Source organism: Ceratotherium simum, chromosome 32 (assembly GCF_057802395.1).
Source record: "Ceratotherium simum simum isolate JZ-2026a chromosome 32, ASM5780239v1, whole genome shotgun sequence".
Taxonomy (NCBI): Eukaryota; Metazoa; Chordata; class Mammalia; order Perissodactyla; family Rhinocerotidae; genus Ceratotherium; species Ceratotherium simum.
In genome coordinates, this window is record NC_141931.1 from 33,895,661 (window position 1) to 33,909,514 (window position 13,854).

Below are 13,854 nucleotides of genomic sequence, written 5' to 3' on the forward strand. Positions count from 1 at the left end.
GCAACAGGAGGGAAGGAGATGCCAAGTCACTGCCCGATTCAGGGCCGGGTTGAAGTGGGGCCCCCGGGCACCATCGGGCAGTGGCCTGTCGGCTAACGTGTGTCACCACCATCTGCAACAGCATCAGGACTGGATGGACGATTATTTCACAGAAGACTGAGTTACATTTTTATCTTTAGAGTGACCCTGACAAACCTGGAGAAAACTTTTTAAAAGGTTTTTCTCCTGATTTCTTTCACTTCCATTGTGTGTAATTGCTTTAATAAATATCAAAGGTCTAAATAAATATTTACAAATTATTTCTCTAACCTTAAAAAATAACTAAATGATAAATGGCAATTTGACTTGGTCTAAGATCAGCCTTTGAAAAAACAAATTGTGAGATTTTTTTTTAAAAAAAAAGTAATTTAAGTTTTCCTGGCTATATTTTATATATCTATGTATAAAAAATCATTATTCAACTATCGATCCATTCCTATTGGTAATGCTTCTTAATCCAGACATTCCGCAAAATACAGACTTTTTACAAATCACGGCATCTTTAATACAAGAAAATTAACATGCATTATTCTTCAATCTGTGTACAGTGATGGAGTTCATTAGTAGGCAATGACCCATTACTACAAACATAACGGCTTCTGTGAAACTTAAGTGCTTTCTCTCCTTTCAGTATTAACTTACAACATATGAGGTGACACCAGATAATAGGCAATCAGATGGTATCTGGGGAGGGAAGGGAAGCATTAAAGAAATTTGTATGCCTCATCTATCATTTCATGTATGGAGAAAGGTAGTTTTTGGCTTTTTATTTTATATTGTTTGTTTATCTTGATACAACCACTCACGGTAGGACAAAGATGAAATGTGCAAACTTTAAAATTTAAATATTCATTTTCTCTAAGATCCAGCTCAGTAAAAGATTACCCCAGTTCCCTGCAATTTTAAACTACAAGATCAAAGCTAATAATTTGTTATAAAAGTTATATATTGAAAAGAAATAATGAAAAACACAATTGGGAAATATTTACGAAAAAATATGCAGGACTAGCACCTGCTGTGTCAACCCTGTCCCCTAAATTCAGTCACACGCCCACCGGCATAACCGACAGACAATGCCTCCAAACAGTAAAGTAAGCTGAACAAAACCAGCTCAACAAGGGTAAGAAATAAATCTCACATCAAGGTAGTACGTTTTATTTCTGAAACAGTCCTGTAGTTCTTACATTCAGATCTACTTTAAATGTTTCTTTGTTAAACTCACTTGTATTCACCTGTTTTTTAAAGATCTGTTGTTTAAAGGTTAAAATCTCTGTAAAACCTAAAAATGTTTTAAAATTTGCTGAAAATGCAACAAATTCTCACTTAAAATTTATTTAAAATAATACCCTCCACTGATGTTACTTTTACCCCCTGAAAAACTCCGGAGGAGCATTAACAAAAGATTTAAACTACTGTGCAAAATTTCTTCACGAAAAGTGTTTAAAGGCTGGTGCAAAATGGGAAGCAAATTCTAAACAATTTTGGCTTCTTGGAAACAAAAACCGCTGTGTCTGAGGAGAGGGACCGTCGGTGACTCCAGGAGGCTGCCTTCATCTCTTCCGGCGGCAGGTGCGCTTGTGCTCGGCGTGCCAGTGCTCCTGCTGACACTTGATGGAGCAGTACGACGTGTTCCAGCAGCAGTGGTACATGGCCTCCTCCTCGCAGTTGTAGCACTGCAGGCGAGAGACCGGGACCAGCATTACACTCGGGGTTCAACGCATAGGAAACTGGTGAAAACAGAAGACTTCTGAAGTCGTGCTCTTAAAGATCCTTTTGGCTCAACCTTAAAACACATTCTGACGTTCTTGGTGATGTTAGTTTATGCACCGAGCAGCACAGCAGGAAACAGTGGACTAGTCAGTCAGCAAATTCGAGCTTACCTGGCACAACATCAACCTTTTCCATCTCTACTCGGTCATTCCCACCAGCACACAAACATAAATAATTTCTATTTTCTTTAATAAGTTTTGAGAAGATTCTGGGAAGAGGGCAGAGAGGGAAGCGCTGACCCTCACCTGGACACAATGCATGGGTAGAATCTGTCTGCCGTAACTATTGTGGAACTCGGGAGTCTGCTGAAGGCCCTTTAATTCCGTATTTCAGGAGCCAGACATTAAAGACTAGCACATTCAAAACCAAGTGTATATAGAGGAAAATTAGGAAGTTAATGTGCATGCCCCAGGAAAGGCTCAGAAAAGATGTAGGAAGATATTTGTTTACATCTCAGGCTGATCCTTGGCACAGAGACAGCCTACAACAATCAAAAAAAAAAAAAAATACCTAGCAAACCCTGTAAAGGGGGAGAAAATGAGTTCCAGAGGTATCCCATTATTAGATTCAAATGTCCAGTGTTCAAAAAAATCACAAGGCATATCAAGAAACAGAAATGTATGACCACTGCAAGGAAAAAAATAAATCAACAGAAACTGTCCCTGAAAAGGCCCTAATGTAGATACATTAGACAAAGACTTTAAAACAACTATTAAAGATGCTCAAAGGAAGAGGTGGAGAAAGTCAAGGAAACAATATGTGAACAAAATGGAAATATCAATAAAAAGAAACAAAAAAGAAAATCTGGAGGGGAAAAGCCCATTAAGTGGAGTGAAAAATCCACTAAGGGGATTCCAAGGCAGATCTCTGCAGGCAGAAGACAGGACAACAGAAACTGACAAGTCTGAGGAAGGGAAAAGATTCAAGAAAAGCAGACAGAGCCTAAGGGCCCTGCAGGACACGGGATACCATCCAGTGGACTAAGATATGCACTGTGGGAGTCCCAGGAGAAGAGAGGGAGAGAAGGGCAGAGAGAAGACGTGAAGAAATGATGGCTGAAAGCTTCACAATCTGATGAAAGATAATGAATATAAATATCCAAGATAGGGGTCGGCCCGGTGGCGCAAGCGGTTAAGTGTGCGCGCTCCGCTGCTGTAGCCCTGGGTTCGCCGGTTTGGATCCCAGGCACGCACCAACACACCACTTGTCAGGCCATGCTGTGGCGGTGCCCCATATAAAGTAGAGGAAGATGGGCATGGATGTTAGCCCAGTGCCAGTCTTCCTCAGCAAAAAAAGAGGAGGACTGGCAGATGTTAGCTCAGGGCTGATCTCCTCATAAAAAAAAAAAATATCCAAGATGCTCAACGAATAGCAAATCAGATGAACTCCAAGAGACCCACATCAAGACACATTATAACCAAACTTTTGAAAACCAAAGTTAAAAGAGAATCGGGGGGGCCGGCCCCATGGCGTAGCGGTTAAGTGTGCACGCTCCGCTGCTGGCAGCCCGGGTTCACATCTCGGGTGCGCACCAACACACTGCTTGTCAGGTCTTGCTGTGGTGGCGTCCCATATAAAGTAGAGGAAAATGGGCACGGATGTTAGCCCAGGGCCAGTCTTCCTCAGCAAAAAGAGGAGGATTGGCATGGATGTTAGCTCAGAGTTGACCTTCCTCACAAATTAAAAAAAAAAAAAAAGAATCAGGAAAGCAGCAAGACAAAAATGAATTGTTACGTACAAAGGATCATCTATATATATATATACACAATGGAATATTATTCAGCCACAAGAAGGAAGGATATCCTGCCATTTGTGACAACATGGATGGACCTTGAGGGCGTTTGCTAAGTGAGATAAGTCAGACAGAGAAGGACAAAAACTGCCTGGTGTCACTCATATGCAGAATCAAATAAACAAATAGGTATGATGGTACCAACTTCAGCGATTTCACAAATGGTTAAGTGCTATAAAGAGCAGTATTATAATTCTTTATTATAGCCTCCTCTTTCATTTCCTTGATACTTTAGTAAACTTACAGGGTTTCTTCTAGAAAGTCTAGTGCCCACTTTCTAGATTCTTCTTGTCTCTGTGTGAAGGTAGAATTACAGATGTGGTGTTAGGGCGTTGTGCTTGTTATTATCTTCAGCATACCTTAATGCCCATCTAGTGATATTTATTTCATTATTCATTTGTTTTTCCTACCAAGTTATCTTCATAGATTCTTCTAAATTATATGCTAAGTTTCCCTTTTCCTTCTTGCCAAAGCTTTCTTTATCACAATTTTTATAATGTTTACTTCCCTCATGAAACATTTACTTTACATGTATTTAAGGACTGTCTTTAGAATGTAGTCTGGGGCCGGCCCCGTGGCTTAGCGGTTAAGTGCACGCGCTCCGCTGCTGGTGGCCCGGGGTTCGGATCCCGGGCGTGCACCAATGCACCGCTTCTCTGGCCATGCTGAGACCACGTCCCACATACAGCAACTAAAAGGATGTGCAACTATGACATACAACTATCTGGGGCTTTGGGGGAAAAATAAATAAATAAAAATTAAAAAAAAAAAAAGTTAAAAAAAAAAGAATGTAGTCTGGATCAAATGAAGAATCACAAAACTTCATACAGTAATTCATTAAAATTAAAACCAAGTTATGAGCTTTTGTGAGCAAAACTTCTTCCCTGCCAATTAACTGAGATCCTTGGTGGTAGAAGACAAGAGTCACAAACAGGACACAACGAAAAGTGAACTATTCACCAGATTCCAAGTGGAGTTAGAGACCAGTGAGATGTGACTGTTATAATGTACGAGTAATCCATTTCTTAAATAGAATCTGATGTGTAGATGTTAAGTGCAGTAAAATCTGAAAATCCTTAATTTGCTATTGTGATATTTATATTTACAATTTCACAACTTAGATATTACCTATCAGGAGTTACCAAGCAAAAGTCAGGGCCAGCCAATTTATCCAAATAAAATACTGGCATAGATGGAGAAGTTATATCAGTTAGCTGTACTAAATATGTTATGTACTAAAGTATCATAACTTCAATTTAACAAAATACTCTGAGCAGTACACTGAGTAATGTGGGATCTGGAGTTGAGATTATAGGACTTTCAATAAAATTTTTAAAATTTAATTAAAGCTGACAATTTCACATTTATTTCAGGGATAATTTTTACATATGCTACACATATCCTTCTGAATTGACCTTCATCATACCTGTAGCACATTTTCAGAGACTGGATTCTAAGGAAATTTTGATATTTACCCACTGCTTCTTCTTGGTCTGAGAAATTAGTTGTTTGTGCTGTGTTGCTAGCTTCTTGATTTCTTCCACAAATTCTTCTTTGCACTTCTCCTTTACTTGTTTACACTTTCTGTCCATCTCACCCTGCATATTGGCTACAGCTTTATTTACAGCTTGTCTTTTTTCTTCTTCCATTTCAGAACGCAGCTGAAATGAAAAAAAGTTAACTCATAGTATGTCAGCTCACAATTTATACAGACAGCTACACTTAAAACCTTCATACACAGTTTCTACTTAAATGATGTGCCTCTTTCCTTTATTTCATTAAGAGCTATAAAAGATTCAGGTGAGAGGGGGGCTGGCCAGGTGGTGTAGTGGTTAAGTTCGTTTGCTCTGCTCCAGTGGCCCAGGGTTTGTGGGTTTGGATCCCGTGCGCGGACCTATGCACCACTAATCAAGCCACGCTGTGGCAGCACCTCACAGAAAAAGTAGAGGAAGATGGGCACAGATGTTAGCCCAGGGCCAATCTTCCTCAGCAAAAAGAAGAGGATTGGCAATGGATGTTAGCTCAGGGCTAATCTTCCTTACTAAAAAAAACAACAAAAACAAAAACAAAAAAAAGATTGAGGTGAGAAAAGTACTATTATTACCCGAACTATTACAAAAGATGATTTATTATATTCCTAGTTTTAAAAGGCAGTGATATGGTTGATGCATAAGTGAAAGATGCTAAATCACTCAGGAAAACTAATCACGGATCAGGCTGGGGTGTCAGAAGGCAATACCCACGCAGGGGCTGCTCTACCTTTTCTAGAGCTTCTCGAACAACTCTTTCAGTTTCTCGCTTGTGATCAGACTTCATTCGATCTTTAAAGTCATTGAAAATTTTGGTGTACTTGTCGTGGCACAAGCTCTGACACACCGCATCACTGGTAGTCTGGGTGCTCCTATGCAGCATCCTTGGTGAAGAGGCACTTAACTTCTTGGTCTGAGTTGACACGGAGACTTTTTCGATTGGCTGAGGCATGGTGGGGATTTCCTGGCTGGAACTCACTGCTTCAGTTTCAGGCTCTGGTTCCTGTAAGGTAAGGAAAGAACTTAGCTGTAAAACAAGGCCATGGAACTCACCAGTTCAAGAACAAGCTCCAGCAGGATAAAACACAGTGCTATACGTAACTAGCCACATAATAAGCTGCTATCAAAAACTATGTAGTTAAGATGGTAAATTGTTATGTGTATTTTACCACAATTAAAAATAAACAAAAAAATGAAAAAATCCATGCAATTAATAGCTACAATAATTCTAAACAGGAACTTCATTCAATTTCATTACATAATACTATGGTTTTTGCTTTTAAAATAGACTAAACAAAATTTATCATATAAAATATAAAATCATTATCAATTTATGGTCACTTCTTTGGACTAGATTAATAAATTTCCTAATATCCTAAACCATTTCTCACTGAATATGTGTTTGCACTATGCCCAGATTTACACTTGGTTTTAAAACATGCCCAGATTACATAATTTAGAAAGGCTGAGCTTAACCATAGTTTCCTCCAGTTTTTAAATGTTGGCCTGATTCATTGGATAAACACTTTGTTTTTAATGCTATGAGAACATATCAGAGATCCAGGAAATGCAGCAAGGTGCCCCCCACTTAGCCAGACTTGGCCAGTGGATCCTAAATCGACATGGAGACCCTCAGCACGTGTGTGTTATTCTAGTGACGGCACATAACGACAGGAAGGAGACTGGGTTCAAACCTGGTTGATATTATCTGATTGATGGCAAGGCATTTCACGTTCAGGAGCATTTGTCTTGACCATAACTGAAAACATTTCCCGTTTCAACGCCACCTGGACACTGCAAGGCGGGCAACTTACTTCTTTTTTGGGTTCCACACTCTGATTACGTCGTCCTTTCTTTGCTCTTGGTTCTTGAGTCACCTTTAGCTGTGGGCATCATAAAAGTAACAGCATATTATTCCAGACACCATGAAACACTTCTCTGCTGAAAATACTAGCCATGGACCCATAGGTCAAAAGTGAGTAACTCGCTGCCTTTTGCATTAGCTCATCCAAAACCACGGGGTTAGCGCTTACTGAATTACTGCTCTGGCGCGGATGCTTGAAAGAGCTAATGTGCCTTCGGAAGGGAGCAGGGCACTTACTCTCTCGCAATGGCAGGGTCAGGATCAGGGTTGTTGGTGGCTTATCTGTTTGTTATTTGAACTGGTTTCTTTTGCAGAGCACTTTACAAATGTTTATATGAAAGGAAGGAGAAACGTCAGAATCTCATTACAGTGAGTGTGAACTGATGATGTTCACAGTTAGAACACCACCAACGGGCAGCTTCTCTCTGGGACACCACGCACCTGCTCATTACTGGTGGAGGAGATACTGGACTCTGCCTCCTCCTCCCCTCGGTCCTCATTCTTAGACTTCCAAAACCGTCCTTCACGAAGGAAACGCTGATGCAGTTCCAGCTCATCACAAGCCTTTTTCCACCCCATGCTGCGCTTAACGTGCAGCCGATGAACATTGACTGTGATATCCTGTATGTTTTCAGAAGGAATCCAGGCCCTACAAGCAACATTTAAAGGCATAGTCAGAAACTTCCAAAACGGTAGTGGACTCTGTCCACGGTAAAGTACGATTTGCAGCAATTCCATTTACTGAGGCTGTTAGTTACAGCTTGAATAAAATCTCTTACCAAGTAGAAAACAGGTGAGGTGACTTTTGTTTTTCACAGTCATCAAAGCCAAGTTCTCAGAATTGGAGGGATTCACAAACACCTCAGAATTATTCACGATTTTCTTTAACCAGCTTAGCTTGAAATAGTTCATATCTACATTTTTTTTTGTGTGTGAAAAAGATTGGCCCTGAGCTAACACCTGTGCCAACCTTCCTCTATTTTCTTTTTATATGTGGGATGCCACCACAGCATGGCTTGATGAGCGGTGTGTAGGTCCACGCCTAGGATCTGATCCCGTGAACCCTGGGCCGCTGAAGCAGAGTGTGTGAACTTAACCACTATGCCACTGGGCTGGCCCATATCTGTATTCTTCATAAGTCCTTTTCAGAATGTTACCCCTTGTTGTTTTGCATACTATAAGTTACTCAAAATCTAGCTATTTGCATATTAGAACTACAGAATCATTTGAAAATGCCCAGAAATTTTTATGAGATGCATATATATAAAAAGAGGGCATCTAAAAACTCTTACCTAGTAAGTGATATTTATATCACGTCCCTATTCATTAGATGAACCATGACTGACAAATAAAGAAGTGTTTATACCATTTAGCAACAAAGTGCTCAGCCATGAATGCAGCTTTAAGTGTCTCTGAATTATGTGTAATATTGACCTAAAACTAGAGAATGGAAAACTATTTGGTTCTATTGGGAAGAATGCTAAAAATTCAATACAATTTTCCTGGGCACTAATCACTTGCCTGGACTTTAATTAGCATCCATCCAGTGTGTTGTATTAACTCAAGAGATGCTCACTGTGTGCCAGTGGAAGGCACCACAAAGCTACGACAGTGAATGGGGCCTCAAGTGTTACTGCCTCATTTGACAGCGGAGGAGACGCTGCCAGACGGGGTTAAGGTAAGCTGTTAACAACAGTGGGAGCCCAGTGAGGGCACTCACGGTGCCTGACTATGAGGACAGCACTTCTACGTACACTGCCTCGGCCTTTAAGGGTCTTACATTTTTGTCAGAAGGGACTGAGAGACGATAATGCAATGCAGCATGTAGTCAAGGTGGTTCATAAAGTACACTTTGAAAAACTAAACACTAATGCAAAAAGTGCAAATGAAATTTTGCTTGTGGAAGAGTTCCTTGCCATTAGATCTTTAAATTAATATTGTATTTACTCTTGCAGTCAAGAAATATTTATTGAGTGCCTATTATGTACCAGGCAATCAATACAAGCATTTTAGTTCACTTTTTAAAAGCAGTGTGTTTTTGAGAGAGACTTCTGTTACAAGCCGTGCTGACTACTGGGAACGAACTTGTGACCTATGAGACTATTTTTTCCCCTTAACTTAAATTATCTTTCTATCCCTTGGATATAATAAGACTGATTCACATCTATTCATACATACATTCCTGTTCTCTTTTCTAATGTAGTAGCGTAATCAACTCCATTACTATAGATAACCAGATTTCAGTTCACTGGATATGCAATCCGATCTACAAGAAAATAAAAATGAAAAAGGCAAAAAACACCCACAATTTAGATCGAGTCTAATAAAAAGAGGTATAGTGTAATTTGGCTATATCTATACATCTGTCAATCCCGAATGCTCGGAATATATGCAGAATAAAACGACTCAGTGATCTGACGGCAAATTAACTCAAAACGTTCTACTTCTTTCTTGCCTGCACCTGATTTTCTGCCAGCTCTTCTTGGCCTGTGCCACCCCAACCTCCAACTACATGCAGCACAAAGATTAAGCTCTGTTTACATGATCAGACTTTATCAGCAAATTTTTTTTTCCTCTGGCAGGTAAAACCTTGCAAATCCCACAAAAACCCCACTTATATTTAGTGGGATCACAGTCGCCTTTCTTCCTAGAGTGTTACAATTTGCTCAGGGTCCAGGGAAGGAACAGTATGTTTTAAGCATACAGAAGGGACTAGTTGGAAACCACTTATTTGTTTAAAATTTTTTTCTCCCACCTACATGTAAAGAGATGATGAACTGGCAAAAGAATATTTATTGGTGGTGATCGCTGCATAACGACATGAATATATTCAATACCACTGAACTATACACTTAAAAATGGTTATGACAGTAAAAAAAAAATACATATATATATATTTATAAATGAAAACTTGCCACTGGTGGCCCTTACTGGCCACCTCCTCTTGGTGTATAACGTTGCTTAAGTAATTAAAAGTCATGATTATAAGTTTTATGAAGTTTGTTTTTCAATAAATCAAATATTCCAATATGACAGAGTATAATTTTTTAAGTCTGTCCTCATCCCCCATTCACTTCAAATATCTTACTGGACACACTGTAGCCGGGAAAAGCAAAGGAAAAGTTTCTGGATTGATAGTAAAATTGCAGATCTTTTATTTTCTAAAGTCAAGTCCTTACAGTCCCACCTGTCCAGAATTTTTTTGATAAAATCTTCCAGAAAATAAGAAGTGTGGGGGAAAAAACCCTCTGCAAGTGTATTTTATGTTTTAATTCTCTCTTCAGATGACAAACTCAAAGGACTCAAGTAGATTAGTTCAAATATTCTTTTAAAATTTTTTCTTCATAGTACACTGAATGACATAAATTAACTCAATAAAAATCACTCACGGTCGAAGATAATGTAAAGCTGTTTGAAAATTGATGAAAAAGAAAAACAGACAGGCAAAAAATTCTGATTATCAGTTGCTCTTACCTAGTAGTATGGTTTTAAAAAAAATTACTGAATTCTTGGTTTTTCTAAGTTAACTGTGTTTTATTTAATGAAATTTTAAAAACTGAATCAAACTTTCCCTGTTGCTTGCATATTCGTATTATACTGCTAATCGCTCCACAATGGGCACTATGCTTAGGCCTTCCTATGTAGCAATTTCTTTACACCGTACAAAAACTCTTACGAAATAGGTACTGTTGAGGCCCTTATTTTACAAGTGAGGAAACAGGCGCAGAGAGACCAAATAACTTGTCCAAGACTGGAGTAAATGATGGCACCAGGACACAAGTCTCACCACTCGACCCTCCTGGTGTCACCTCAGAGATGGGTGGTTCTACAGACAGACTGCCCTTCCCCCAACTGTGGAGTGTGCACCGCCTCCCTGCTGTTCTGATGGGAAACTGAAACAAACTGAATATGATGCACTGAGCATGGAAGATTAAAAATTACCACTTAATAATCACACAATTAAAACATTCATTTTGTACTGAATTATGGTATGATTATTTAATTAATGTTTCTTGCCATGATAGCAATGTCAGTTAAGTATGCATCTATCTATGAAAGAACAGAACTACTTTTTTGGAAATTTACACTATTCATAGTTTTCTTGTAACTAAACTTCTATTTAAATTAAATGAAGACCAAGTAAAAATTCACTATGGAGAGGAATAAAGTCCCGCATTCTATAGCTTCTCTTAAAAGTAATGACAGCTGCACAAGACCCTTACCCTCCTGGCATGATAGAAAACACTTCATGGATTGTAAATTTAAGTCCTTCAAAGTATGACTTTTAGATCAGATAGCTGACTTTTGGCACTTTTTCCCTTTATTTTAATATCTGTGTTAAATGAACCCTAAGAAATCACATGTGAATTTTTATTCTTATTGTGGCTTGATTAGCTAGACTCATTAATCTCTAAGTCATATCACAGTTCACAAAACTTGAGTTCACATTTTTAGAGTTGATGGCATTAGTGATAACATCATTTAGGTCAATGTTTTAGGCTTTCTAATTTTCAGTGTTCAATAAATGCTAAGGCCTTCACATCACAATGAAGGAGGTAGCTATAATTCTATAGTAGTATAGTTCAGCATTCTTTATATGAAATACTTAACTATGCACAAATAATTTTATAGTAACAAAAATAGTTTCTCTTCTTGGGATATACATATATTCTTATATTATGAAAATGTAAATTTTTAAGCTTTGCTGTATACATCTCCCTAGCAACAGAAAATTTAAAATCTAGATTGGAAACAATGCCTAGATTGGAGTTAGATGCATATAATTTTTTTTTTTTTTGTGAGGAAGATCAGCCTTGAGCTAACATCCATGCCAATCCTCCTCTTTTTTTTTTGCTGAGGAAGACCGGCCCTGAGGCAACATCTATTGCCAATCCTCCTTCTTTTTTTTTTTCCCTTTTTCTCCCCAAAGCCCTAGCAGATAGCTGCATGTCACAGCTGCACATCCTTCCAGTTGCTGCATGTGGGACGCTGCCACAGCATGTCCGGACAAGCAGTGCACTGGTGCACGCCCGGGATCCGACCCCGGGCCGCCAGCAGCAGAGCGCAAGCACTTAACCGCTACGCCCCTGGGCTGGCCCCTAGATGCATATAATTCTTAAGCACACGTACAGTATTCACATATTTGCTTCCATCACAAGACTGACACACCCTTCTACTTTCCAGTTGATGGTTTTTGTCTATGGCTTTAACAACAGCGCCTTGAAAAGATGGTGGAAACAACTGTCATGTCATCACAATACTATGAAATGCACACACTCCGAGAACCTTCCACTCCACTGCCACTAGGAAGTCAGTCCCAGCGCATTAACATGCCTCTGAATTCAACAGTGTCAGCTACTGAAACTGTCCTGGTTAGTAAACAACATCTGAAATATACCCAGATTGTTAGCTACCTAGTCCAGTTATGTGCTGATCTGTTTCCTCAATTTAAAATAGACTTCATCCTGTTTCTGAGGGAGAAGCCATCAGGACACTGGTAGCGGCGCGACTCCTCAACAGCTCAGCTGCGACTGCAGCGCACCAATCGTGATTACCTTTGGTGGTGGTGACCGAAGAAGCGGACGTCAACCTGATTGTCCTCTTTCTGCATGACTTTGGCTGGCCAGAATCCAAAACCTTTCATTTTAGCCCAAACCAGTTCATGATTAGGTATCTGGAAATAAAATGTTTTACCATGTCATACTACTTTTAAAGTATTAAATCCAAGTACATCATTAATATTGAACTACTTAGTCAAGTATAATCTACTATTTTGAAAATATTTCTTTTCTAACTCCTAAACACATAGACCCGTTTTTTTTCTGGAACTGATTTTGCCTCAAGAAAAACACAAAAAAATAAACATTTGCATAAGACTAGCAATAAGGACATTCATTTCTCAGTAGAGACAGGAAAAATATTCTCTTGGTAGCCTGTAGCACTGTGGAATGAGGCGGTCGCTGAAACCAAAGGTGTGTGAAAACAGTGCCAACAGATCGCCCCGGCCGTGCAATCCAACGCCTGGGAGCCTGTGAGAAAGAGGAGGGCTTTACGCCCTGCTCCCGGCTTACCAAATCAGAAATCCACATTTTAATGAGACCCTCAAGAGCCTGAGGAGCACAGCACCTCTCCCAGACCACGGTCTCAGGTGGCCTCTTCTGCCCGCATCATTGAGGGCTGCCCCCAGAACACCCACAGGCTTCTTATCAGCACCCTCCTTGAAATGACGCCATTTTATGGGAAATTACACAGTTATAAACATACATAAAGCCTTACATTTCTTGCGAAAGAACGAGAGGAAAAGCAAAAGTTCACTTTATTATATATTAAAGGACCCAGTGTTTACTCTTATTCTTCAGATCCTCATTTTAAAGCAAGAAATGGATAACAATCCAAGTGGTTTTCCCATGTTTCAGTTTTTATACTCATTAAAACTATATATGCCGTGATACAAAGAAGACTATTTAGGAAGGATTATAATCTTTAAGCACATTGGGAATAAACTTCCTTAGGGCAGTACATCACATACTTAAGAGGTAAAAAACAAAAATCACAAAATTTCACATACACAAGGATAGCAGAACCAATTGTCAGGACGAGCATTTGACAAATAGAAGCAATTCTTACAAAGCTGTAGTTCATCCAGCTGAAAAAGAAAAGCAACTATTTTAGCCTACATAAAATATACGAGGGCATTAAATTATATAAAATAGATCCATATAAATTAACATTCTCTTTCATGTACATAGTCTTAAATTTTGTTCGTTAAACTTAAATTGCTAAGTTTTCAATAAATAATACTGGAAGAGCCTGCCATTTTCCTGTTTGAACCATCCCCGTGGTCTCAGATTGCACTTAGA

At 39.2% G+C, this 13,854-nt stretch overlaps 1 protein-coding gene across 13 annotated transcripts in view; it reads right to left on the reverse strand.

Annotated features, from left to right (window-relative positions):
* Positions 1 to 517: 517 nt before the first annotated feature.
* The window catches only part of ZMYND11 (zinc finger MYND-type containing 11), a 122,511-nt gene continuing 109,174 nt past the window's right edge, over positions 518 to 13,854 (reverse strand). For all 13 annotated transcript variants that reach the window (XM_014783711.2, XM_004425428.3, XM_004425427.3 and 10 more), the window contains 7 exons: positions 13,563 to 13,640; positions 12,550 to 12,668; positions 7,436 to 7,643; positions 6,945 to 7,013; positions 5,861 to 6,133; positions 5,077 to 5,262; positions 518 to 1,712 (listed from right to left, as the gene is read on the reverse strand). In XM_014783711.2, coding sequence (XP_014639197.1) covers positions 1,590 to 1,712; positions 5,077 to 5,262; positions 5,861 to 6,133; positions 6,945 to 7,013; positions 7,436 to 7,643; positions 12,550 to 12,668; positions 13,563 to 13,640 — 1,056 coding nt within the window. In that variant the 3' untranslated portion in view covers positions 518 to 1,589. The remainder of the gene's footprint in view (positions 1,713 to 5,076; positions 5,263 to 5,860; positions 6,134 to 6,944; positions 7,014 to 7,435; positions 7,644 to 12,549; positions 12,669 to 13,562; positions 13,641 to 13,854) is intronic.